The following is a 27,103-nucleotide window of genomic DNA, read 5'->3' on the forward strand; positions in this document are numbered from 1 at the left end:
GAATTGAGTGTCACTCATCTGGAACTCGCACTTCTTGTAAATTCGTGTATGGATAATTCTGAGAAAAGTTTTAAGGACATGAATCATCAAGCTTAATATTCGATAATCATCGCATTGTGAGGAATTCGATTTTTTTGGTAATGTGTCTTAGATTCTCCTAGATATTATACAACCATTGGCACACAATAAGACACTTTTTCCTTCACGTTTTCTGAAAAAACCAGAAGAAATATATTACAACTAAATAATAAGAACCAAACTAGAGAAGGAAGATACATTGACAAATAAAACAAAACTGAATGTATCAGTTATAATGGAGCTATTAACATTATGCACTGACAACAGCTATTTTCAATTAGAAAACGATTTTTATAAACAAGATTTTGGATTGACCATGGGCTCCTCATTAGGTCCTTTATTAGCTAATATATTTACGTAAGAATTTGAGAAAAATATTATGCACAAACAGTCTTTTTATTTAAGAGTTATTAAACAGTTATTAATTGCCTCAAAACAGTATAATTTTACAAAAAATTACCTCCTAATTATATTCTATTCACAAATTTCTTTTATTTAAACTACATTTTTGATTATTTTATTTTAGAATGTGCTCCATCTGACGTAGTAACTGACAAAAAAGAACCATTTGCTTTATATGTATCCACAGTTAATCTGTCAAGTCTTTCTCGGCAGGTAATAAATACAAAAATAGTGGTTGTTGGTTGCAGTCACACAGCTTTGTCATTTATACAGAGTTTACTGTTCAAACAAACTACTAATCAAATGGTAAGATACAACAAATACAACATTAAAACGGTTTAAAACTTTTTGTATGTTATCATTATTAACGATTTAATCACCGATAAATGTCGAATTCTGGACAATCGTCTCCCTTTTGTCTACTGGTCTTTATCTTTCCCGAGCAATTAAAATCGATAATGTCCAACAGCTATTGTAAATTTAAACGATTTTGATTTATCGTTGGCATTCATTATGAATAGGTCCAATAATAATTCTTATCTATGAGATCGTAACACATCTACTTCGTATCTATGAACTCTATGTACATTTTGTTAAAAAATAATATATTTTATGAAAATACATGTCAGTAAAATCAGAGTATATCCATGAGTGTTCATGCATACATACATCTGTATGTATATCTATAATATAAAATTAGTATTTATTAAGGTTAGGTTCAATAAGTAATATTAAATTTGAAATTAGATTTCATTGTGCAATTGAAATCAACGTTTCGGCAAGTATTGCCTTTGTCAAGATTCTAAAATGTACAAGATTGAGAACAAATTGTTATTGTAAAATATTGTAGCCAGATTAAATAAAACGAGCGGTTCGAATTTATATACATATATTTATTTATAACTTTACAGTTCGGTAGTATCTTAATAACTAAAACTCACTCCTAACAACGTTACATATATATAATAAAGTTACTGTTCGAGAACATTCTGGCGTTGTCCCACTTCTAATTGTCTCATCGATATCACCCGTCCGAAAGACGGGCGCTATTGACATGCCGATTCTTACGTTTTCTAGATTCGTCCTTCTAAGAATTATGACGTATCGGAGATGGGCTATTTCGTTACACTGCTCTCCTCTTAAATCTGATCGTCCCGATCAGCAACTCTATATGTAGGCACAGGATGGCGGAATCTACAGGACTCTCCAGCTCTGCATGAACCCTTTAGAAAGAAATAACAGTCTACTGACTTTGAAGGATACGATCTCATCGGGTTAACACACAGTAATTCGTACGCCGGTTTCTCGGAAGATCACTTCAAGCATGCTTCTGACAATCTTTCAGTCCAGATTATCTAGTGCATGGCCTATCTTGGGTAAGGCCAAATTCTTGATGTCGTAATTGCACACAATTTTCTTCAAATTAGTTAGAGCACGCCATATATCCTCGTAGCTTGCCCTGTCTGTATACGACTTCCTGGTCACCATATACAGCAAAGATCGAGAACCATCTTCTAATCTCAGTACTCTTCCAACTTTAGGTTGCTGGTTTTTTAACTCGTCCAAACGACCGAATTTCTTATAAAATACGGATGAGATTCCTTTAGTCATCTCAAGATCTTGGGCAACACAGTATGCTAGAGAGACGTTATGCGGAACACAATAAAAAGATCCTGCTGAACTTCTGTGGTCACGCCGAATCTAGCACTCTTTCTCTCTGCGTAATTTGACATAAATTCATTAAAGCTTGGTCGCCGGTCATCTTTGATCTCATGTTGAAGGGTTCGTGCTTCTTCTGTTTCATTTGAGCCAGCATATGGTGCAAGACGATTTATGTGAACTACTTTTGGTTTACCTTTCGGCAACTTCTTAATTCGGTATATTACGTCATTTATTTTCTTTTTAATTTCATATGGACCTTCCCATTGTCTTTGCAGTTTGGGAGACAAGCCTCGACGACGTTGTGGATTATAAAGCCAAACAAGATCACCTCCTTCATAGCTTTCACTCTTGCATCGAGAATCATATTGATCTTTCATTCTGTCACTGGCTATCTGGATGTGTTGTCGGGCAAGTTCATGAATGTTGTTCATTCTTAACTTCAGACGGTCGACATAATCTTCGCTTGCAACATGTTCTTCGGAAGGTCTGCAGCCAAACTCTAGGTCGCAGGATAAACGAACTTCACGACCTAACATCAGGCAGGTTGGAGTCTGGCCTGTAGTTTCATTCACGGCCGAGCGGTAGGCCATTAGGAATAAATGAATATGCTGGTCCCAATCTCTTTGATGTTCTGATACAACCTTGGATAGGTGTTTACCCATTGTTCGGTTCATTCTCTCGACCATTCCATCTGATTGAGGATGCAGGGGTGTCGTTCTGGTCTTATTGACACCAATCAGTTTACAAACGTTTTGGAAAAGGGTTGACTCGAAGTTTCGCCGTTGGTCGGAGTGGATCTCCAAGGGAACTCCAAATCGGCTAAAGAATTCTTTAACAAGTACCTCTGCAACGGTAGCAGCTTCTTGATTTGGTATCGCATAAGCCTCCCATAAGTCCATTTCGTAAAATAATCCATGGCTACCAGGATATATTTATTTCCATCATTTGTCTCTGGAAGTGGACCTGCAATGTCGATTGCTACTCTTTCCATAATACTACCAACATAGTACTGTCTCATGGGTGCCCTCTTTTTACCAGCTGGATCATTACTGGTTGCACACAGTTCACATTTCCGGCACCATCTTCTTACATCATCTTTACAGTTCACCCAATAGAACCGTTCTCGAACCTTTTGCAGAGTTTTCGTGATACCAAAGTGTCCACCTGATGCACCGTCATGCAACTGACGCAATACTTCTGACACTTTACTTTTAGGTACAATTAACTGAAGCTTAGTTTCTGTACCATCATCGTTCTCAAAGCTTCTATACAGAAGATCATCTTTCAGCACTAGGCAATTCCATTGGCTCCAGTAACACTTGACTTCTGGACTACATGCACTAATGTCTTGCCAAGAAGTCTTTCACTTCGACGCATCCAATCCAATACTCTTTTTATACATGGATCATCTGCTTGAGCGTCTTGTAGCTGTTGAGGCTGCCATTGCTCATTAATGACGGTGGTTCGTCTCACGGGGCAAAGTCGTTCTTCTAATTTAAGACAGTGATTACAATTTGCACTGCTCGGCGGTCTCGAAAGGGCATCAGCATTTGAATGAACTCTGCCAGCCCTGTGTTCGATCTCGTAATCATATTCTTGTAATCGTTCTAACCATCTTGCCATCTGGCCCTCTGGATTACGAAATTGTAGGAACCATTTTAGAGCAGCGTGATCCGTGCGAAGAAGAAAATTTCTGCCATACAAGTATTTATGGAAATGCTCACAAGCCTTCACTACGCCTAGCAATTCTCTCCTGGTAACGCAATAGTTTCTTTCTGGTTTTGACAAGACTTTGCTAAAGTAAGCGATGACTTTCTCCTGCCCATCTTGGATTTGGGAAAGAACAGCTCCTATTGCACTGTTGCTTGCATCGGTGTCCAACACAAATTTTCCTGCCTGTCTAGGGTAGCTTAAAATCGGTGCGCTGATCAGAGCCATTTGTAAGTGTTCGAAAACTCTTTGACACTCTTCGTTCCATGTATATTCTTTGCCTTCTTCTGTCAACTTTATCGAATGTTCTTGAGACTTCTTCAAATTTCTCATTGTTTTGATTACATACTTCGTCGAATCTTCTAGAATTATTTTCGAATTTCTCGTCGTTTTGTCTAGCTACTTCTTTAATAATTTGTGAAGTCTCGTCAAATCTTTTAGATACATTTTCGAATGTTTCATCGAATCTTTTGGAAACATTCTCATCATTCTTTCTAGAACTCTCTTCGATCAATTGCGAGACATTCTCAAATTTTCCATCAATTATTTGCGTTAAAACTGCTTCTTCTGCTGATTGAAACTGAAATGTCTCTGGGTCTTCTCCATTCTTGTTAAGCACAGTCTTCAGTCGTTCTTGGAGTATCTTCTTGGACCCACTGCAGTCTTCATCGCGTTCTTTTAGCTGCTCACGCAACAGTTTTACTGAAAGTTCTACTAGCAGCATCTTTGGTCAGGTACACACGTACTTTTTAAATGTTTTTTTATACAAAGATCACAACCGAACTACGCGGATGTTCCCGACGAATATTACTTTTTTTTCAAAAGTCTTTTTCAAAAGTCACTGTTGAATTTATTTTTTCTTTACCCCACACCTGACACCACTGTAGCGAGATTAAATAAAAGGAGCGGTTCGAATTTATATACATATATTTATTTATAACTTTACAGTTCGGTAGTATCTTAATAACTAAAACTCACTCCTAACAACGTTGAATATATATAATAAAGTTACTGTTCGAGAACATTCTGGCGTTGTCCCACCTCTAATTGTCTCATCGATATCACCCGTCGGAAAGACGGGCGCTATTGACATGCCGATTCTTACGTTTTCTAGATTCGTCCTTCTAAGAATTATGACGTATCGGAGATGGGCTATTTCGTTACAATATATAAAAAAAACTTACTTATTGATTTGATTGCGTTAGTGTTTGTTTTTATTTCTATTGATTCGTATATCTCCCACTTCATTTTGTTTTGATCTGTTTTTAAAATTTTAATGCTTTCGAAGTCAATGCTTTCTCATGCTTTGTAAGCGCAGTGATGTTGTTTTTGTCATATTAGTGAGAAAAACTTTTGGATTGAAGCAGTTGACTGGTTTTCCCAATATAGACACCTTCACAGTTAGTACATGGTATAGTATATATATATATATATATATATATATATATATATATATATATATATATATATATATATATATATACATATATATATATATATATATATATATATATATATATATATATATGTATATATATATATATATATATATATATATATATATATATATATATATAGATATATATGTATATATATATATATATATATATATATATATATATATATATATATATATATATATATATATTGGTTGATAACAGCTAACTCAAATTTAAATTCAAAGGAGGGAAATAATTGGGTAAACCGCTAATAGACAAAGTATACTCTTTTTTACATTATCTAATAGATTTCACCTATTTTCATACGCATCATCAGGAAAAGTAAGTGAGGATGTTTGTCGAGATGTTGAAATTGAAACAGTTATACATAACAATTGTTATGTTGTGTTAAGTTGTAAATCTACCTTAATGTTGGTAAACTTACCTTAACATAAACATAAACAAAAATAAAGTAACAAAAAGGATAAATAAACATTTCTCAGTATACTCAGTAGAATTGATAACTGTTTTGGAGGCATTATTATATATAGAAAATAACTCCTCTCAAGAAAATTTCAATATTTTTTCGGATAGTAGAACCGCACTAGAAAAATTAAGAGAACTTCACAACAAAACTGAAATAAATTATGTTGAACTGAATGTTGCAAAGAAAATTATGGAATTAAAGAACAGTGGTAAACTTAATAAAATTGGCATGGATTAAAGCGCACTGCGGCTTAAAACATAATAAAATGGTCGACAATTTAGAAAAGAGGCCCTAAATGTAAATTACATTAGTAATTATAAAAGTTTAGCTTCAAGTTTAAATATATTTTCAAAAAACCAAATGTAGAAGGAATGAAATATTTGGTATACTGAATGTCAAAAGGGAGTATTCGTATTTTATAAAAACATACAAAGTTTAATTCCATCTCTTACTAATTGGTTTAAAGAAGCATTTGTAAAAACTATTGATATACTAATATTTAATGACAATTTCATATTTTTAATAACAGTTTCAATAATATATTTTTAAAATAAAATTACGGACAAGGTCCATCATGTGATTGCGGAAAAATAGGAACAACGAAACATACGATCTTAAATTGTAAAAACATAAAGGATAATGTATAGAAGTTAAATACTGATTTAGATAGGTTTAAATCTATAAAAAATTCCTACAATATTTCCCAATTACTAATCTTTAAAGATATATAAGTATATAAAACGCTGTATAAATATATTTATTTATAACACACGTTTAAAATTGTAAAATATATGTAGCTGTGAGAAAAACATTACTACAAGTTGTTATGAAACATGATTTAGACATGACATGACATGACGTAAGAAATAAACCAAATTTCGTAACTTCACAACGGAGCAAGGTAATTGATATAACAGTGGCCACGACTCATGTGGCTAGAACCGTTGTTCAGTGAAAAAATGGCATATGTCAAATAAGGTGTCGTGTTCAGCCAATCGATACATCTGTTTTGAAATAACTCATCAAGTAAACTTATCGTAATCCTCTTAAAACAAACTACGAAACACATCAAGCTGATCTGAAATATTATTTAGGCAGGGTTAGGCATACATTAGACCTACACACGACTGGCGAACAATTTAAGAGATTGTCATGTTAGTATTCGAAGGTTACAGTTCGAAAATAGTGAGGAATTCGAACAGAAAAGCACGCTAGTAAAATGATCACCTTAAAAATCAAAGGACAGACGTGAAAAGACAATTTAATTTCACCAAAAGTCAGCTGAGTGGGGCGATTGTCGCAAAACCTTGACTTAATATGATTAGGAACTGAGAAGGGCAAAAAAAGAAGGCATTGAGAGGAGATAGAAGAGACTGCAGAAATATCAACGCTCCATAAAGTTTTAAAGAACCGTCCGATAAGTATTACCTCGATCCAAAAGGATCAGGTAAATACCCTCAGAATGGTAAAGAGAAAATGAAAAAAGTTTTCACGGTGCACTTCCCTGAGTCTAAAACAAAACTGATAGCACTAGACACATGGCAGCAAACTGGACTGGATACTATGACTTATGGTTCTAGGAAAAACTGGCGTATAGTAAAAGAAGTGTTGAATCAGAAAAAATTTAAAAAAAGGGAATAAACTTAGTTGAGCCACATAACTCACCGGGATAAGACGGCATTTATCCAATACTTCTACAAATACAGTAATGAAAGAGCTCATGCACTTGACAAAAGAGCATCAGCTACAAAATACTTTGGTCCAGAGCCAGCCGTGGGAGTGCCAAAAACCATCTTTCGCGAACGGAAAAAACCTGGTCAAACACATGGCAAAATGTATATTGGACTTATATGTAGAAAAGAAGCAAAAATCAGCTCCGATATCAGTTATTTTCCTTAAGTACTTGAGATCTACCAATGTGTGATCAACTTTGTTTCGTATTTTTCCGTCGGGTATTATTCATGCATGTTAGAAATTGTTTTGTGTTTTAATTAGGTGCTCATTATTCTTATGTTCTTGCCTAGTTCTTGTCAGGTTCTTTGATTCTCATTGCATTTTTGATCTTTACTTTGACCACCTATGATTTTTCTATGTCTCTTATTCTATTCCCTCTCTATTCATTTCTATCTTTGTATTTCTGCCTCGTATATTACAATTTTAATATCATGCGTTAGAATTTTGTTGTAAATGTATAAAATATATTTAGTTTTCACATAAAGTTCATCTTTTATATCCTGATCCTTATTATTTGATGGAGCACGTAAACTTACCTTTTAGGCTTAACTGGTATTTTCAGCATACATTTTCTTGCAGGAACAGCTTCAAAATTATGTATGTCTTCCTAAGATCCATTATCCACTTAAAAGTCTGTTTTGAGTATTCTGTCTTCATTATTGAAATGGTTAAATCCGTTTATCATTGTTACACTACTACTCTTCTGCTTCATTTATTGCATTGCCAACCCATCTAAACTATTTTATCATTCGTATTATTTGTTGATTAATATCTGAGTTGGCAATTTTTATTATTTGTAATTTTTTAAAGATTTTATAGGATAGTTTTTTTTAAATATAGATTGATACTATTCTTGTTGTAGGTTACGTATAATAATATTACCATGGTATGTCCAAATGGGTTATCGCACAAAAAGATATCAAATAAAATTAAAGAAGGATTTATGGTAAAAAAGAATTTTATGGATGCAAGATACATGGACATGATAAGTCTAAAAACATATGTCAATTTTGTTCTTGGAAAAGTTACAAAAATAGACAGGTACTACTTTTTGGATCATTGTTATTTATTCAAAGTTCTGGGTTTATTACGTTGGCGTATAAGGCACAAAGAATAATAATGGTGTAAATCAATTATTTTGATAATTCTAGCCATTAACATGAAAATTATCATTCTACCTTGATGTATAAATATAAAGCTGGTCTAACTCCGTATTTTAATCTCTGGTCAATAGATAACGTCATCGTACTATCATTGTGTAATCCAATAGAGTTCAATTTTTACACACTACAAAGTAACTTGTAAAGTTTATACGATGTTAATTGAACAAGTATAAAAACAAAATTCCACGTCGAGTGCCGGCGCCTTCTGTAAAATATAGGCGGCGCAGTAGAAATTAAATAATAAACTTGTATTTATAAATTCAGGTATAATATTTGTTAAATAGTAATACATTGTTAATTATTTACTTTTCTTGATGAAATTGACACCAATGGTTCCAGTTCACAACTAGGTAGTAAAGTTTGTAACAAATAAAGAAAAATCTGCAATGAGTATATTAAAAATAAACAACAACTGTCATTAGAAATAAGGAAATAGGTGGGAGAGACTGACATTGTACGAATAGTGGATTACATGCAACCCCAAATTGGTATAACAGAAATACCTCAAGGCTCAAAAGTTGGAGACATAAGGTAATTCCAAATCAATTAAAGGAAGATGTTAACCCATACTAACTGAAGATAACCATTATAGTAAAAAAAATTTATTGTTCCCCGTGATGAAAAAACGACTAAATTTGGACGTGAGAGGTGGCATTTGTGGTGGTACTTTTATTGCTTATAACTTTAAAACAATTCATTATGTAAAAAAGTTGTAATGAAATAAAATAGCGACAATTAAATATTCTATAAGATGGGGCTGGTTTATAATGTTTTCATTTATTACCCTTGCTGCAAAATTGCAATAAATACAAAAAAGAGGGGTAAACAAGTCTTTTATTATTCAACGTTTTTCAACAATAAATATTGCCTTTAAAACCTTCATAATTCATCTGGAAATCCTTTATAACCTAATAACAGCCCACTAAATGTTATTAAAAGAGATTCAATAGATTTCGCATAATAATTTTGCAATCTACATTTAAAAAAAATGGAATTTGTTTAAGATCTTGCACAATAAAAACTAGACTATATAAAAGTTTGCCAATTTTTTCACTTATAAAACCGCTCTTACCCTACCTAACGTACTTTATTGAATTGAAATCGGATTTTTTGGACTGCCTCAGAAATGTTTGAAAATTGTAAACAATTTTTTGGTTTATAAACAAATAAAAAGTTGAATTACGAGCAGTGATGGACCGGTCAAATTTGACCGGCATTTGAGACGAAGTTATTTAACAATAGGATGATAATCTAAACTATTAACTTTTTATTTCAGAGCTCTTTCTCGATAAAAATGTTCATATCTTTAAGTTATTTATAACATATATTATAATAATAAAAACCCTCGGTATTGGGCGTGAAAAATACCAAAAATTAGGTTGAAGAAGATTTAATTTCAAATGTCAAAATCGGTATACGCAAAAAAAATGTATTTTCTCGGCTTACAATAAAGCAATTTCCTTGTTTTTGTTTTTTTTTTTTTTTTTTTAATTTGACGTAAATCGGATACAGCCATCTAAAATACACATTACCAAATGCCAGAGATGCTTTAGTTTTGTTATAAATAAATTAATTTACTTATTATCTATATGCAAAAAATATGCAAAAAAGTTTACTATTTCTATCTCCCAGCCTCCCCCTAAAACCACCCCGGCTTCTTAGAGAAAAAAACGGAAAATATCGATGACTAAGAATCTATGAGTGGTAGAGAAAATATTTTAAATAAAAAATGTAGCTGAAACAATTTTGAACAAACATTTTTATTGACACTATTTGTGTAAAATAAACCGTTCTCTCAAAATATTACTTGAAGCGATGCGGCTACGCGGGCGAAACCAATTTTAAATAAAATTTGTATCAATTCAATGCTAAAAATTCGATATTTTTTGATCAGAGTATCCTATTGACAAAAATCAAAAACGTTTTAGAGGTGAATAGTGCAGATTTTTTATGGAATATTTTAATTTTGCGTAATTAAAGTCAGTATCCATAAAAGTGTGAAATAAATAAACATTGCGCGATTTTTGCCATTATTTACTATTATCGTGAGATCATTAAAATGTATCACTTTTCCATTAACCGTTTACTATGGAAGTTTTAATTAATGATCCTATTTTAAAATACCCAGATTTCTCAAAACCATTTATACTTAGTATCAACGCTTCGAATATAACCTTAGGTGCAATTCTGTCACAAGGAACAATTTTAAATGATTTAATCGTAGCATATGCTTCACGAACTCTTAACCAAACAGAGCAAAAATATTCTACGATAGAAAAAGTACTTTTAGCCATTATATGGGCTTGCAAAACATTTGGACCTTATTTATACGGCAGATCTTTTGAAACTGTATGCGACCATAGACCCCTAATCTTATTTAATTTAAAGAAACCAAACTCCAAATTATTACGATTGCGATTAAAATTAGTTGATGAAAATGGAATAAATAAAACTTTGCGAATTCTCGATAACAGTGAGGTTATAGAAAGTTCACAAGGAAATAAACTAATATTAACAGGAAATTAGAACGATGAAAACGTCGAGACACCGTGTAGCATTTCAAATCACTCTGTATGTATTAAAACACCGAAATATTTTCTCAATCCTTTTGCGTGATTGGGATTGGTAATATAAACATTTCTGGTTTGTATATAATAACTTTTAATTGCATTCTTTTGGTCATGAAGCTGCTTTAGGATATTTTGCGCGTCAAATAAACAGGAATATTTCCGTTTATGCTTTTGTTTATACCGGGTTGGGCGAATGATGTCACTCTACGATGAATCGTTAGTCCATTGTTTAGTCCGGATTTTTTCTTCTACTTCGTTATTGTATGTTCATTATTCTTTTTTGTCATGGAAATATAGTGTAAAGTAATTTACTCTACGATAGAACGTCAAAGCGTTTGGTTTTATTGAGTCCGGATTTTTCTTCAAATTCGTTATTGTTTGTTCGTTGTTCGTTTTTGACATGGAAATACAGTGTAAAGTCATAGTAGCAGTTAAATGTGTAGTTTAAGTGAACTTGGGATCGAAAGTTTCAAGGGGAAAGATTTCGGTGTGTAGTCTTCAAGAGCCGGCAATTTTTTTTTGTGGAGAAGTGAATTTAATTAAATGCAATGTTGCAGGTTTTTTTTTAGTTAATCACCGAATTGTTGGTTGTGTCCTATGTAGGAGATTTGTAAAGCAGTGTTACAACAATTTAAGAGGTCAAGCAGGAGCGTTTAAGTGGCCGAGCTTTGAAGATTGCAGTTTTTTGTCATCCAGGATAATCCGAGGCCCGAATCCAGTGTCCAACTTCCAAAGAATCGTCTATTTGTGTTCCCTGGTCATTTCAGACCAATTTGTAGCTTGAGTGAGACACAGTTTTGTGTTGCTTGCAGTGTTTTGGATCCAGTTCCAAGCCCAAAAATTTCTTGAAGGAAATACATCAGCCACAGTGATGGTACTTTTTGTTGAACATTTTTCTAAGTAAAAATGAGCATTTTTTATTAATAAAAAAATGTGCTTTCATAACAAGCTAAAAAATTGTAATAAATAAAATTATAACTTTTATGGATTGGCTAATCGTCATATTATTCTTCTTTTAAATGCAAATAATTTTAAAATTTAATTAATATTTCAAAAAGTTTTATTGTTTATTAATATTATGTCAATATTATCTTTTTCTGACAATTGGTACATAACCACAAAATTTGAATTGTTTTGTTTAAAAAGTTTAACCTCAATGTAAACTCCATTGAAAAATCTAGATAGTTTCCTTAATAATAATTTAAATTACTATACTGTCCTCAACGTTTGGAGTTTGTTGTATACCATTACAAATAGCACCATTGTAAGTTTGTTTTTAAATGTTATTATAATAATTATTATTTGTAATAACTGTTTATGGCGAAGTAATAATAAATATGTAATGTTTCTCTCTAAATCAAGTGTAGAATTGTTTCCTTTAAAAAGATTTTCGCCCTTTTAATATTCTTTTAAGAAACAAAAGCCTTTCTTTCCATCCAGCAGGAAGATTCTTGTAAACGGCGTCCTTTTCAAATAGTTTAGGAACCTTTTTGTATTGTGTTGCCCAGGAAATCTATGTAAGTACTTTTTGATTTTTCTTTTTGTAGTTACACCTCCTAGTCCCTCTTTTATTCACTTACTTACGACCCAGCTCTCCAACCAAACCAAGAGTGGCCTTTCACAAACGTTCCGGTTTTTTTGCTTACCCTATCCCCAACCCAGTAATTTCTGTCCCCAGTTTCAACACCCTATAAGTGATACGCAATGTGGTAGGCAAATATAACCGCTACAACCGACGCAGCACATAGTGCAGACTCTTCAAATAAAAATAGATTTTCATTATTAGATGAAATAATAAACAATAAAGCCTATTAACTTATCGTTAAAAAAGCACCTTTTTGCAAAACATGAATGCGAGAAGTTTGGATGAAACAAATAATAAGAGTTGCTAGTTCAGCTTATGAAGAAAGTGTGACCCAATTCTAAAAAAAATGCGTGCAAAAATACTTTATACATTTATTTCTTATCTTAAAAATTGCGACCAATATTTCATAATATATGGCGAAAATATTTTACAAACTTAAAATTTATTAAATGTACAACATTAGTTAACAATGTATTACAAGAAGAAAGATATCAACTAATAAAATATAAGGATAACGCACGTTTCCCACGATATTTGCCTTTTCATTCGCCAAAAGACTTTTAAATATAATTTATCGCCATAAGCGAAAATTATTGTCATTTTACAGGTTCAAACTGCTCAGTCTGATTATATTCAAATTATAGCGTATTGGTTTATATTATAAGTTATCATATTTTGTATTTTGTAACGTTATAGTTATTGTTCGGTTATTTACTGGTAGTGTTATTTTTTATAAGTTTTATACTGTGTAGGAAACTTTTGTTATTCAAAGCCAGTATTTTTCATCAAAAGTGAAATAGTTGTGGTAATCTCTTGAATAAAGGTAAGAAAAATCAATATTTTAAATTATTGGAATTAAATTAAATTAAATTATTCGAAAAGATTTATTTCATTTTCTGGTCTCGAAAAAGTATACAGAATGTAGTTTCATAATTTTACCGATACTTTCGATGACGTTGGTTTTATTACGATACATATTATTTACATCTAGGCTATTATAACCTTTTCTTAATCAATTATCTTAAGTTATTTAACATAAATAGAATAAGAAAAATGTCAAGCACTGATACAGTAGACGAACTTCTTTAGATAAATGTAACCCTCGGTCCTTGTAGGAAAAGGCCAGTAAAGGAATATTTGGATGCTAATACGAAGGAAATGGTCATACATGTATTTAAAACGCAAATGCAGAAGTTGTAACGAAATTGTAGCAGATAAAACAGGTACTGATATTGAATCTCCACTATTTTAGAATGCTCGTTTTCACTTTATTTAACCTGCTTTACACGTTCTATGAGCCAATCCCTCACCATATTTATTTATAAACAACGTCATTGTCTTAGCGAATAATCCGATAATCTTGGGCATCAAGGAATGCGTTGAATATCGTTCATGATGACAATATTTCGGAATATTTTAGGCAGTCTGTATGCTGTGATACTTAATCGATGTGGCAGCCCTCTTTAGATGAGGGAACTCCTCACTGCGCGTGCGATCACGTTTTTGTAATTTCAAAGAAACTTATGTTTTTGTTAAATATTTGGGTAAGTTTAAAGTATAACATGATTAAAACATGATTGTTAGGTTTGGAGGGTATTGCCTATTTTAATTTGTATCTTTTGGAGGAATGCTTTGAGAATTCGAGATCTAGAAATAAAACGGGATTCTAATAGATGTCCCTTTTATCCTAAGAGAAAGAACCGAAAAACTCAGGCAAAGTACTGAAAGCCGAATTGTGAAAACCCGATTTCTAAGGAACACAAAAAAAACTTTTGTGTAATTCCCGTTGGGAAATAAAAGAGGAAGAATCTGTGTAGATGCATGAATTTATTATCTTTAGATGCGTACATTACTTTTAACACTTTGCATTTGTGTATTCATTATCTTATTTGTCTATTATCTAATTATATTTTATTTATTTATTCGTTATTTCTAAACTTTTGATTTAAAATATTATAAATCACTTTGTTTTGGATTCGTACTCCGACTGTTGACTAGTAAAGACGTGATACCATACGCTATACGAAGTGACATCGGTGTTTGTAGGTTATTTGGTTCTTATTATTAATTATAAGTATATTAAGTTTGTGTTTAAAAGGAAAACTACTGTAAGTAAATTTAAATCGGGAAAACAACCGATCCACCAGCGGCAAGTGGCCGCCGAATGGTAATTTTAATAAAGATAATCGAGTCAATGTTCTTGTTGAGGATATCATTGTGCATGAGGATATTAATATGAGTTCATGTATAAGCAATAAAAATAATAATCAATTAAATGAATTATCTGGTACCGATACACTCGACAAAACTTGGAATCCGACAAAAACTCGTATTATGATAAACAACGTTTATTAAATCAATTAACAAATAGATTTAAACCTAACGATTTGGGACCGTTTCATGTTTTTGTTGAACATTTAGAATGAAATATTGGAAGATTACATCCAATGAAATTGGGTGAAAAGTTAATAAATTTAAAAGAGTATGATAAAAATATTATTGAAATTAGTACGGTTGGTCGCAATCGTATAAAAATCGAACTAAATTCGGGCAGTATTGCCAATAAATTAGTTAAAGATCCATTCTTTGAAAATAATAATTTACTTGCATAGATTCCGGGCCATCTTATAGAAAAACGCGGGTTAGTTCGGTCTGTCGATACTTCCTACAGCGAGGGGGCCCTCCTACAAATGATTAATTCTAGTGCACCTATTAAAAAAGTAAAACGCAGGACTAGAGTTAACCAAAAAGATAACAATATGGAACGTGTTCCTCGTCAAATGATCATTGTTACGTTTGAAGGAAAACTTATTCCTCAATTTATTTATATTAATAAAGTTAGAAACTTATATTAATCCAGTTATGCAATGTTTTCGTTGCCTCCGATACGACCATTCCGGCTCACAGTGTAGGGGAAAGAAAAGGTGTAGAAATTGTGGGTCAGAAAATGAATCTTTGTGCGAAGCATGCAATATTTTTTGTGTTTATTGCAAACATAATAGTCATAATTCTACCTATAAGGAGTGCAGAATTTAAAAAGCAAAGTTATTAACAATCCGGCCTATTCTAGCCTCATACAAAAAAATTAATTTGCTCCATTAATTGATTCAGCTATAGAATTTCCCGCTTTAAAAACTTCTACAGCACAACATTCAGTCCATAATACTTCTTCTAAATCGAACTTTAGGTCAACACATGATCAACCATCTTCTCCTAAACCCTTGCCAAAAAAAAAAAGAAAAACTAGTGATTCTTCTCCCAATTTCCCACCCATTAGACGAGAATATAATACTAGCTTTTGTGCAGGACCGGTCTTCCAGTTTGGAAAAAAGTCGCAGAATGATTTTTCAACACTTAAACATCAATTAATTACCATGTTAACAAGTTTTTTTCACCAATTTTCACAAAATCCATTATCAAATAGTAGTTTAAACTTTGAAGATATAGAGTTTGAAAATAAAATTAAAAACATTGTTGATAATATATTTAAAACCTAACAAAACAAAAAAAACTCAAGATGTCCTTTAAACAAAATCTTAAGATTATTCAGTGGAACGCTAGATCTCTTAAAGCTAACAAAAATTCTTTTTACCAAATTTTAATGGAGGAAAAGTTTGATATTGCAATAATTTCTGAAACATGGTATAAGCCTACTGATAACATTAAGTTTAATAACTTTAACGTCATTGCGGTTAATAGAGATAAAGGATATGGGGGAGTAGCAATTTTCATTTCACATAAAATTATATACGAAATCATTCAATTTAATCATAATTTTAATCCAAAAATTGAAGTTTGTGGAATCAATATAATTCTTGTTAACCAAAAACTGGCAATAGTATCTATATATAAACCCTCCGATGTTAGAGCGAAATCTCAAGACTACATAAATTTATTTAGTCAAATAAAACATGATTGCATAATAGGAGGCGACTTTAATGCCCATCACGGCATGTGGGGCTCACATGATGGCAGAGTTTTGGTTGATGCTTTAGATCATTTTCCAAACTTGATTGTTATAAACGATGGATCTGCCACAAGGATTTCCCCTCCTGGCCAGGCTAAATCTGCATTAGATCTCACAATTGCTTCATCTAAGGTATGTCCTACACTTGGTTGGTCTGTTAGTCAGGATACGTATGGATCAGATCATTATCCAATCAGTATTACGCTTAATAACCATTATCACAATGATGCAGTCACGTCCCCATTATATAGATGGTCTATGAATGAAGCAAATTGGACCTTATATACAGCTGAAATAGAGAAATCATTTTCCACGAAACCAAACTGCATAGATACCAACGGTATGTGTATATTTTTAATGGAACAGATTACGAATGCTGCGAACAAAGCTTGCAAAATTCTAGGACCATCCTCAAATATATCATTCAAATCACCTAAATGGTGGGACGAGGAGTGCCGTGAGATATCGAATAAGAGAAAAATTGCATGCAAAAGGTACAAAAAAAATATGTGTCTGGCAAACTTTGTTGAATATCAAAAAATAAATGCCAAATGTAAATGTAACGAACAACAAAAAATAAATGCTAAATGTAACGAACCTTTAAACAAAAATGTAGAAATAGTTGGGCCAACTTCTATCTCAATCTAAACAGACAAACTCATCCAACTAAAATATGGGATAGAATTAAGAAAATTAAAAAAAATAAAAATCTGTATGTGCACGACGAAAACATCGTTGAAAATTTCTTTCATAAAATAGCTCCTTGCTATGTTCCTTCTCCAATATATCCCACTGAAGATACATTTAAATCACATTTTTTGTCATCTCCTATTAGTATCAATGAATTAACTGCTAATATTAAGTATTCTAAGAGATCCTCCCCTGGGATGGATGGTATTAATTATCTTATGATATATAACTTGCCTACAATAGCACTTCAATTTCTCCGTGAGATTTTTAACAATATTCTAATTAAAGGTGATAACTGAGATTCTTTGAAGCATTGTCTTGTAATACCTATCCCAAAAGCTAATGATCCTAATGTCCTGAGAACGATATCTCTTGTGTCATGTATATTGAAAACATTTGAAGGAATCATGAAAAATCGATTAGAATGGTGGATGGAAAGTAACAACCTTTACCCAGACGGTCAGCTTGGGTTTCGTAGAGGGAAAGGAACTATGGATTGCATTTCACACTTAGCAACCGATATCCAGTTAACTTATTGTAAAAACCAATACACAGCTGCTTTATTTGTGGACATTTCTGGTGCATATGATAACGTTATTCTCGACCTTCTGCTTGATCAACTTGTTAAATTAGGAGTACCTAGTAAATGTGCTTATGTCCTAGTCAATCTATTTACAAATAGACAAGTCCATATTCGTTTAAATAATTCACTGATTGGTCCAAAGATGGTTAACAAAGGGTTACCTGGCGGCTCAGTTCTTAGCCCCTTATTATTTAACTTGTATTCATTAAACTTACATACTATGGGAATGCAGTGTAACATTTTAGAATATGCTGATGACTTCTGTTTCTATGTTGAGAAAAAAACTTTTCAACAATGTGTTAATGCCCTTGAAGTAAATATGTCTTATTGCAAAAAGTATTTTGATAGTCATGGGCTTGACATCTCACCTAAGAAGCCAGGTGTAGTATTTTTTTCGAGACACAGGTTACCAAAAGTTAGTACGTTAAAATTCTCCCAACTGGAAATTCCTGTATATAACAGTTTTACATACCTAGGTGTTACCTTGGATTCAAAATTAACCTGGAACGAGCATATTAATAATTGCATTACCAAATGTGAAAAAAACCTTAATATCCTTAAGGCCGTTAATCGATACGATTGGGGAGCAGATTCGAAAATAAACTTATTATTTTACAGAGCATCTACCAGATCAATTTTGGACTATGGAAGCTTTCTCTATGGATCAGCTACAACATCTCATTTGATTAAATTGGATCGAATACAATACAAAGCTTTAAGGTTAGTCCTAGGAGCTCTCAAATCTACTCCCACACCAGCCCTTTTGGCAGAATGTAACGAGCCACCTTTACATTTAAGACGTCTATTTTTGGCAGAAAAATTTATTCTTAAATGCCAGTTTAATAATTAAAACAGCTTATTACAAAAAATATCTTGTCTCTCTCCAACTTTAGCTGTTGCTTTTCCCAATTTATCACAATATTCATTCAATGGAGAAGGGTTATTTGGCTCCAATTATGACATACTATATGAATATAAACCTGCGGTAGTAATTCCTTCATCTATTTCAATTGTTTACGAAGATTTAGTAGTACAGAACAAACTGGAAGACTAACCATTCTTGTAAAATTTATACCGATGGCTCAAAATCGCCGGCTGGTGTTGGCTGTGCCATTTACATAGACAATATTCAAGATTATTTTCAGTACAAATTAATATCAGATTGCTCAATATTCACAGCTGAATTGGTAACCATTATCAAGGCGTTGGATTGGATAATTAATAGCACATTATATTTCGAACGATATATAATTTTATCTGACTCACAGTCTGTCCTCCTCGCATTAAGACACTTCTCCAAACACATATATACTTAAACTTCTTTAAATATCTTAACTTCTTTAAAAAGAATTGTTAACTATGTGTGGGTTAAAGGTCACTCTAATATTCCAGACAATGAAAAAGTAGACCATTTAGCTAAAGACGCTACTTTAGTGGGTATAGAGTACAACAAGTTGCCCAAATGGGATATAGTTTCAGCTAGGAAGAAACATGTTACACTTAATTGGGAAATTGAGTGGCAATCCTTTACTAACAGTAGCAAAAATACATATTGCAGTACATATCCAACTCTTCCATCTGCTCCCCCAAATGACAGAAGCCCCATCTCTCGGAAAATTTATACTATGTACGTTAGATGCCTTTTTGGACATGCTACAGTAAATGCTTACCTATATAAAATAAAACTTTCCGAAACTGATATATTATGTGAATGTAATGGCAATTATGACGACCTTAACCACTGAATGTTTCAATGTCGATATAATCAAGAAGCCATTAAATTTTTATTTCAAGCCATCTCCCAACAAAAAATCATACTGCCGCAGAACGTTGCTTCTATACTCTATTTAGGTAGTCGAAATTCAACTATTAGATCAATTTTATGGGAATTTTTCAAACGTACTAAACGGAAAATTTAAACTGTCTTTTTCAGTGTTGTGTGAATCCGAAATGGTAGGACTTTAGTTGTTGTATTTCCCATTGTCTCTCCTTTGATGTTATTTACCTTTAACCATTGCCTGTATTGTTTGTGTAAAAAAAAGTCGCTATGAAGGGCACCTTAGCGTGAAGCGTGTGTTCCTGTTCAATGCTTTTTGTATAGTCACCCAATAGTGTTTTCAATGGGAAGGTTAGGAAATCGAGTGAATCAACGAACGGTTAGGAAATTGTCATGAATTTAAAGGAAGTGTAGGAGATTGTGTTTACGTATTAAACCAATTGTCTGGCTAAATAGGTCTTGAACCTAAGGCCAAAAAAAAATAATGTAATTTTATACATGCTGACATTCATTCATTCTCGAAATAAGTGGAATTAATGTAGTGAGTGTGGCGCTCACACGCGTGAAACTACGTTAAAATAGAAGACTCATGTAATGGTGGGTTATTAAGTATTGTTACTTTCTATATATTGTAGGCGTGTGTGGCCGTTGTGTACGAAATATGGTTCAAGAATATGAAAATACGGGAACATTGTCAACACCAAAACCAATTGAGCAACGTAAAAATATTAACTTGCTTGATGAATTTGACAGAGAAGCAATAAGAAGAATAATCCACAAATTATTTTTAAGATCCGGTTTTGTCTAATTTCAAAAAACTCAATGTTTCAACGTCGTCAGGGAAACCCGTCATTTTGATCGGCAGGGATGAAATTGTCTTGTGGAGACGAGAATTTCTAATCAAAACAAAGTCCTATAAAAATAAAAACCGCAAAATTAATTACTTAGACGAGACTTTATAAACGCTGGTCACGCCAAATCTAAAGTAAGGGTCTACAATTCGGTAACATCTTATAAACAAACGTTTTTAGATGGACTTTCTACGGGGTTAAAAAATCCTGAAGGTAAAGGTTATACGTGCTTTTTTACTAAGTCAATTTTAAAATAACCAAACTTTCTGTAAAAAGAAAGAGACTAATAATTTGTTACATTGGCAGTTAAGATGAAAACTGAAAACTGCATCATCGTATTGGACAAAGCGCCTTACCATTCCAGAAAAATGGAAAAAAATCCAACTACGGCTTCTAGAAAAGCTGATATCTATAGTATATTTGAAAAATAAGCTGGAGTAAATTCTCAGAATACTAATCTTCGAACCTCGAAATACATAGGCGTGCACATCTTCTAACTAAAACGTAATCTTAAAAGAAAAGTTTTCGTTAAATTTATTTGGATATTTAGAACAAAATAGTCCAATCTAATACTGGTTTAAAAGAAAACTATACACATAAAAAGAATAAAAATTCGATTAATTGTGAAACATACAGTTAATATAAAATAATAAAATACAATAAATTATACTGAAACGTAAAATACATACAAAAACTGTAAGCTTTTATACATTCCTATTAATAATTAATAATATTCTTAATAATAATAATATTCGAAATAAGAATCTTCTGAGCCTACAGTTTAAAGTTAGCCTACAGTTATCCAATCCAGGATGAATTATTATAGGTTTTATACTGCTATCTATTATATGATGATCAAGCTTCCACATATTTTTCTTAATATTCATAACGTGATTAATACATTTTTGCTATTGTTCAGTCGTTACTTTGGATATTGATTTATAAAAAAGATTAGTAACATCTGACAATTTAAAAGTTGTATTATTTCGAGCAACGTTACCTTTAACTTCGGCCCATACTAATTCAATTAGATTTAGCTCGCAATGATACGTTGGTAGGAAAAGTATTTCAATTCTTCGTTTTTTGGCTATCTTCTCAACGACATATTTTTTATAATTTTGTTTATTAATTTTAGCAAGCCCTAATCATTCTGCTTTTGTCATTGTATCGTCAAAGATTAAATTCTTAGAAGTTGACCACATTGCAATTTCATCTTTCCTCCATTGAGTAGTTGGTTCAACTAATCTAGAGTGGTAACTTGCATTGTCCATCACAATAACTGAATTTTTAGATATGAATTCAATCATCTGTTCGAAATATTCTTCAAACACGTGTCCGTTCATCTCTTCGTGGTAATCATAGGTCTTTTTTGATTTAAACAAAAGTATACCCTCCTTAAGAAATTAATTAATTAATTACAAAAGAACAATTAATCGTCGACCTTTACCTGTTGGTTCCTTGAAACCAGTTGAATATGCTTCCAGAAATGCTTGTCGATATGTTTTTATAGTTTTATCTTTCGAAACTCTCCTGACAGTATGCCCTTCATTAATCCACGTTCCGTCTAAATAATAAATATTCTTATTTTCTGTCCTCCTTTTTTTAATTTTTCTGAGGTAGTCTCGTCTCCAACACACAATTTCTTCGGAATCGATAAGCATTGACTGTCTGCCAACTTTTTCATACTTTAACTCTTAAGTTTAACTCATGCAAAACTTTCCAAAGTGTATCACTACTTATTGTGGGTAAATCGGGATCATCGGTAATAGCTTGTAAAACTTTATCTAAAGTTGGTATTTGTTTGTATAAAAAAAAATGTGTGGACCATTCTACGAATTGCATTTTTTAAAAATTCATCCACATTCACTTTTGACAATTTTGGTTTTCCTTTTTTCGGTTTGGGTGGGGTTATACCAGCTGATGATTTTTCCTCTTTTAAAATGTTATATACAGTTGATTTTGAATATCCCATTACTTTAGACGAAATTTCAACTATACTATCAACAGTATTGGAAGGATTGTGTTGCTTAAAATAATTGTAGATATTGAGGATAATACTCTTCTCGTTAAGTGATAAAGGACTCAACTTTAATTTTTTTAACTGGTGTATAATCACACGTTAATTCCATATTCTATAAACTCACTATTCACTCTTGCAAAATAAACAGATTTATATAAATATAATATGCTTTGAAAATGCTTTAAATATCTAATAAACTAAAACAAATAATGTAATTCCCTTAAAGTACGTCTATGACCAGCTGAAGAATCCCTAGCCTACTGTTCTAACAATAGCAGGTAACTAATTTTTACGATAGTCCATGTGACGTGGAAAAATTTCTATCTAAATAGTCAAACCAAACGCAAAATAAGCTAAAATATTGACGTTGTACGAAAAGCACACGTACTACAATATGCTTAACAATTGAGTTTTTTTCTGAGAATTTACTCCAGCTTATTTTTCAAATATACTATAAGCGTGTGAAATAAAAAAATATAGGTTTTGAGGAATAAATATTAAAATTGCAACTATTAGAAAAAATTAGGTAGCAGCCAAAAACAATACTTTTAAATTTGCAGACATTCAAAATATTTTTTATGATGCAATAAATAATAATATTCCTTCTACTACATGGCATAAATATTTGCAACACATTGATCAAAAAGTCGAGTTCAAAATGTGAAAATTGGACAACATAATAGAGACTCATATCAAACCAATAATATAATAAATAATAAATAATTAAATTGTATGTTTTTATGTTTTAAGAAATTTATGATGATGCTACTTCATTCAGAATACTTTGTTATGTATATATTAGTTAATGAATATTTTATTTTAGCACATTTTCTTCAATGGAACATTAAATTTTACTTCCAGTTAAACTTCGAGTTTCAAGAATTAAATATTTTAAAAATCATATGATACACCTTAGTACCACCTGAATCAAATTTGTGACAAACCTCTACAATTTCAATTTAGGGAAACTCTAAATTCCCAAAAGCAAATTTTACATTGTAGATCTATATAAAAATAAAAATTTTAGTAGGCTTATTGGCAGATTGAACATACTACAAGAACCAATCTACTAAATAAGAAGAACTGTTACAGCTGCAATGAAGAAAGATATAATGGACTTCTGCCCTAAAGACCACCAGTAAGTAATAATTTTTAAAAAATCTTGCTCACTGCGTTAGCCACTTGCCCTATAATTTGAATAATTTAGTCAAAATTATTCAGTTTTATAGTGGTCAAATCCATATTTTTTTGTTTACCTTATATTTTTAAGGCGTTTTTCGTAAAAATTCTGAAATTGTTATAAAGCCAATTTATGTTATATTGTATTACCTATTTAAGAATAAACATTTAAGTTATGTTAATTTTTTATTTTTATTTTTTACATTATCTCAATTATCCGTATTTAACGTGTTCGCAGTTAGAACCATTATTATTCTATGTGCCACATATATACAATAATTTCGAAAAAAAAAAGTATTAATAGTGTATCTGGTTAAATAATAAGTAAAACAAATTTATTGCTATGCCTTCTTTTTCCTATCAGTTTAAATCCCTTCCGTAATTAATTCATAAATTAGCTGAAATTATTAAAATAATTTAAATCAAACATTTCAGAAAAGAGCAATATATAATTATCAACAACGATAGTTTTCTGCCCTATGACATGTTATTTCTAATGATTGGAGAACAATTCCAGAAGCCTACAAGACCAAATAAAATTCCTTTCCAAGAAAGTCCAGATAATGTTTTTGTTATCAATAATGCTTTAGATGCCAACCAAGCAGTTACCAAATTAAGACATTTGTATCACAAAGGCAACGACAGGAACTGTGAGTTCTTCATTATACTAAATAAGACATATGATCTTTTATTTATTTGATTTTTGTTCTTTAGACGTCATTATTATCTATGGCCATTTCCTTCAGGCGCATGCAACCATAAACGGTCTTATAAGTTTTGGAATTGGTGGACACCATCTGGTTCTGGTGGAACCGTTTCCCTACAGCATGGCTTTAGAAAAACGTCAAAGACACAACGTGTCGGTATACAACAATCCTGAAATAGATGCTGTTGTTTATGATTGCTTAAGAGAAGAAGGCGTAAAGGTAAGACAAAAGATTTATTTACGTTTTACAAAACGTAGGTTTTAATTGTAGACAATATTATTTTAAAAATTTCGATATCAATTTAAAGATAAACTTTACCCATTGATGTGTCCTTATTTGATATATTTTCGGCTTAGGTAATGCCAAAACAAACTAACTTCAATGATGACACTTTTATTCAGCCATAAACAGGTATGTGTCATATCATTTCCATTATTGTAGTTCTGATAAAATATTGGCTTTTATTCTTCTGAATAATCAGCCAGTACATTTGTTTTCTTAAAGTTTAAGGCCACTGCCATGAGTCTGAGAGAGTGCATCTATATTCTTTGCTAAGAGTGTATCCCATGCCCTATTGTGTTTAGTCGGTCGGTGTGAGCTATATGGGAATCTAAATTTTATTTATATTTTCTTATAGACCAGGGAAATAAGCAAAAAAAGGACCCTGTTTGTGACACTGAACCGCCAAGGCAAACGACAGTTGTTTTGAGTAGTATGGTACTCACAGAGTACTCTCTAACAAAGATCTATGTTTCCTGTAGTCGATTTTTTGGACTTAATTAATTATTAACAAATTAAGGTCAAAAAAACGGTAAATTTTTGCTTTCTTCGTTAGCCTATAAGGATAAGAAAGTTTAGAAAACGCCATTTTGAAGGTTTTTATATAACTCATAAGTTTCTTCTCTTCAGATTTGTTTCTAACGCTTTACTTTTTACTGATAGACGAAAAAAGCAAAAATTTACCGTTTTTTGACCTTAATTGGTTAATAAATAATTAAGTCTAAAAAATCGACTGCTAGAAACATATAGGTTCTTGTTGTTGAGGTCCATACTATTCAAAAGACCTGTCAGATGCCTAGCCGGACGAGTGTGACGAAAAAAAGCTTATTTCCCTGAGCTATTATAAGTGGTTAAATGTTAATATTTGATAGGTTATTATGCAGGTTATATTTTATATGTTTGAGCTGACGTAATCTAAAAAGCATTTTAATAGTTTTAGGATTAGCACTACATATTTATAAACATTCATATATATATATATATATATATATATATATATATATATATATATATATATATATATATAATTATATCGAGAAAAGGAGTACGACCGTCAATCCAAAATAAACTAAGGTACACTCGAAGAGTGGTGGGTTTTTCGGTCAAAGTGGAGAAATAAAAGACAAAGAAGGTGGCTACTTCATCTATTTATTGAAGACGTTTCGCTTTCTGCTCAGAAAGCATCATCAGTTCATCTAAAAAGAACAATATGAAACCAAACATCCATAGAGAAGTTACAACAAAAGTGTGTTACCTTACAAAGACATGTAGCAGTCAATGATGTTAAAAATATGAAAAAACTTACGAAACTGGACATTCAGAGTTAACGTTGTATAAAATAATTAATTGAAACTAGGTATAGTTTGCAATTTAACAAAATTAGCACAGCAAAAGAACATGTGATAAAAATACATGTATTAAAAAGTTATTATAAAAACTTAAGTAAAAAACATTAAGGTTTATTTTAAAGTGTAAAGAACTAAAAAGATCATACGAATGCACTTCCAACAAATTTATTTAATAAATTAGATTTTAATTTTAACTTTAGGTAACATTATAAGTTATTTTAAAGATGCCTGGACGTCAATCAAGATATATACGCATGTTTTATTGACTATAATAAAGCATTCGATAAAGTACGACATGAACATTTAATGAATGTCCTGAAATCAAAGAAGATTGACTACAACGACCTCAGGATCATATCAAATTTATACTATAAACAGAGAGCAAAAGTACGTGTTAACGAACAGCTGTCAGAAGAAATTGAAATTAGATGTGGAGTAAGACAGGGATGCGTATTGTCGCCAATTCTTTTCAACGCCTACTCCGAAGAGGTCCTGAAAAAAGCTCTTGAGGGTGAAACAGCTGGAATAAAGGTAAATGGAGTTCCCATTAACAACATTAGATATGCGGACGACACTGTGATTTTAGCCGAAAACCTTGAAGATCTTCAGAGACTGGTGACCAGAATAGCAGAGTATGGAAAAGAGTATGGTCTAACAATGAATGTCAAGAAGACGAAATTTATGAGAATATCGAAAACTCAAAGAAATAACGAGAGTCTTCTAATAAACGAAACTAACGTCGAACAAGTGGACAAATATGCATACCTGGGAACAATGATTAACTCCACAAATGATTACAATCAGGAGATAAAAATAAGAATAGAAAAGGCTAGAGCAAATTTCAACAAAATGAGAAGAGTTCTATGTACCA

At 31.9% G+C, this 27,103-nt stretch overlaps 2 protein-coding genes across 4 annotated transcripts in view; one reads left to right on the forward strand and one right to left on the reverse strand.

Annotated features, from left to right (window-relative positions):
* The window catches only part of LOC140441359 (TBC1 domain family member 1-like), a 515,776-nt gene that overhangs the window by 350,585 nt on the left and 138,088 nt on the right, over positions 1-27,103 (reverse strand). The window lies entirely within an intron of this gene.
* Positions 1-27,103, forward strand: part of LOC140441360 (cilia- and flagella-associated protein 61-like) — a 185,617-nt gene that overhangs the window by 75,552 nt on the left and 82,962 nt on the right. For both annotated transcript variants that reach the window (XM_072532035.1, XM_072532036.1), the window contains exons 9-12: positions 605-786; positions 8,375-8,553; positions 24,333-24,547; positions 24,612-24,823. In XM_072532035.1, coding sequence (XP_072388136.1) covers positions 605-786; positions 8,375-8,553; positions 24,333-24,547; positions 24,612-24,823 — 788 coding nt within the window. The remainder of the gene's footprint in view (positions 1-604; positions 787-8,374; positions 8,554-24,332; positions 24,548-24,611; positions 24,824-27,103) is intronic.

The sequence above is a fragment of the Diabrotica undecimpunctata genome, chromosome 5, assembly GCF_040954645.1.
Source record: "Diabrotica undecimpunctata isolate CICGRU chromosome 5, icDiaUnde3, whole genome shotgun sequence".
Lineage (NCBI taxonomy): Eukaryota > Metazoa > Arthropoda > Insecta > Coleoptera > Chrysomelidae > Diabrotica > Diabrotica undecimpunctata.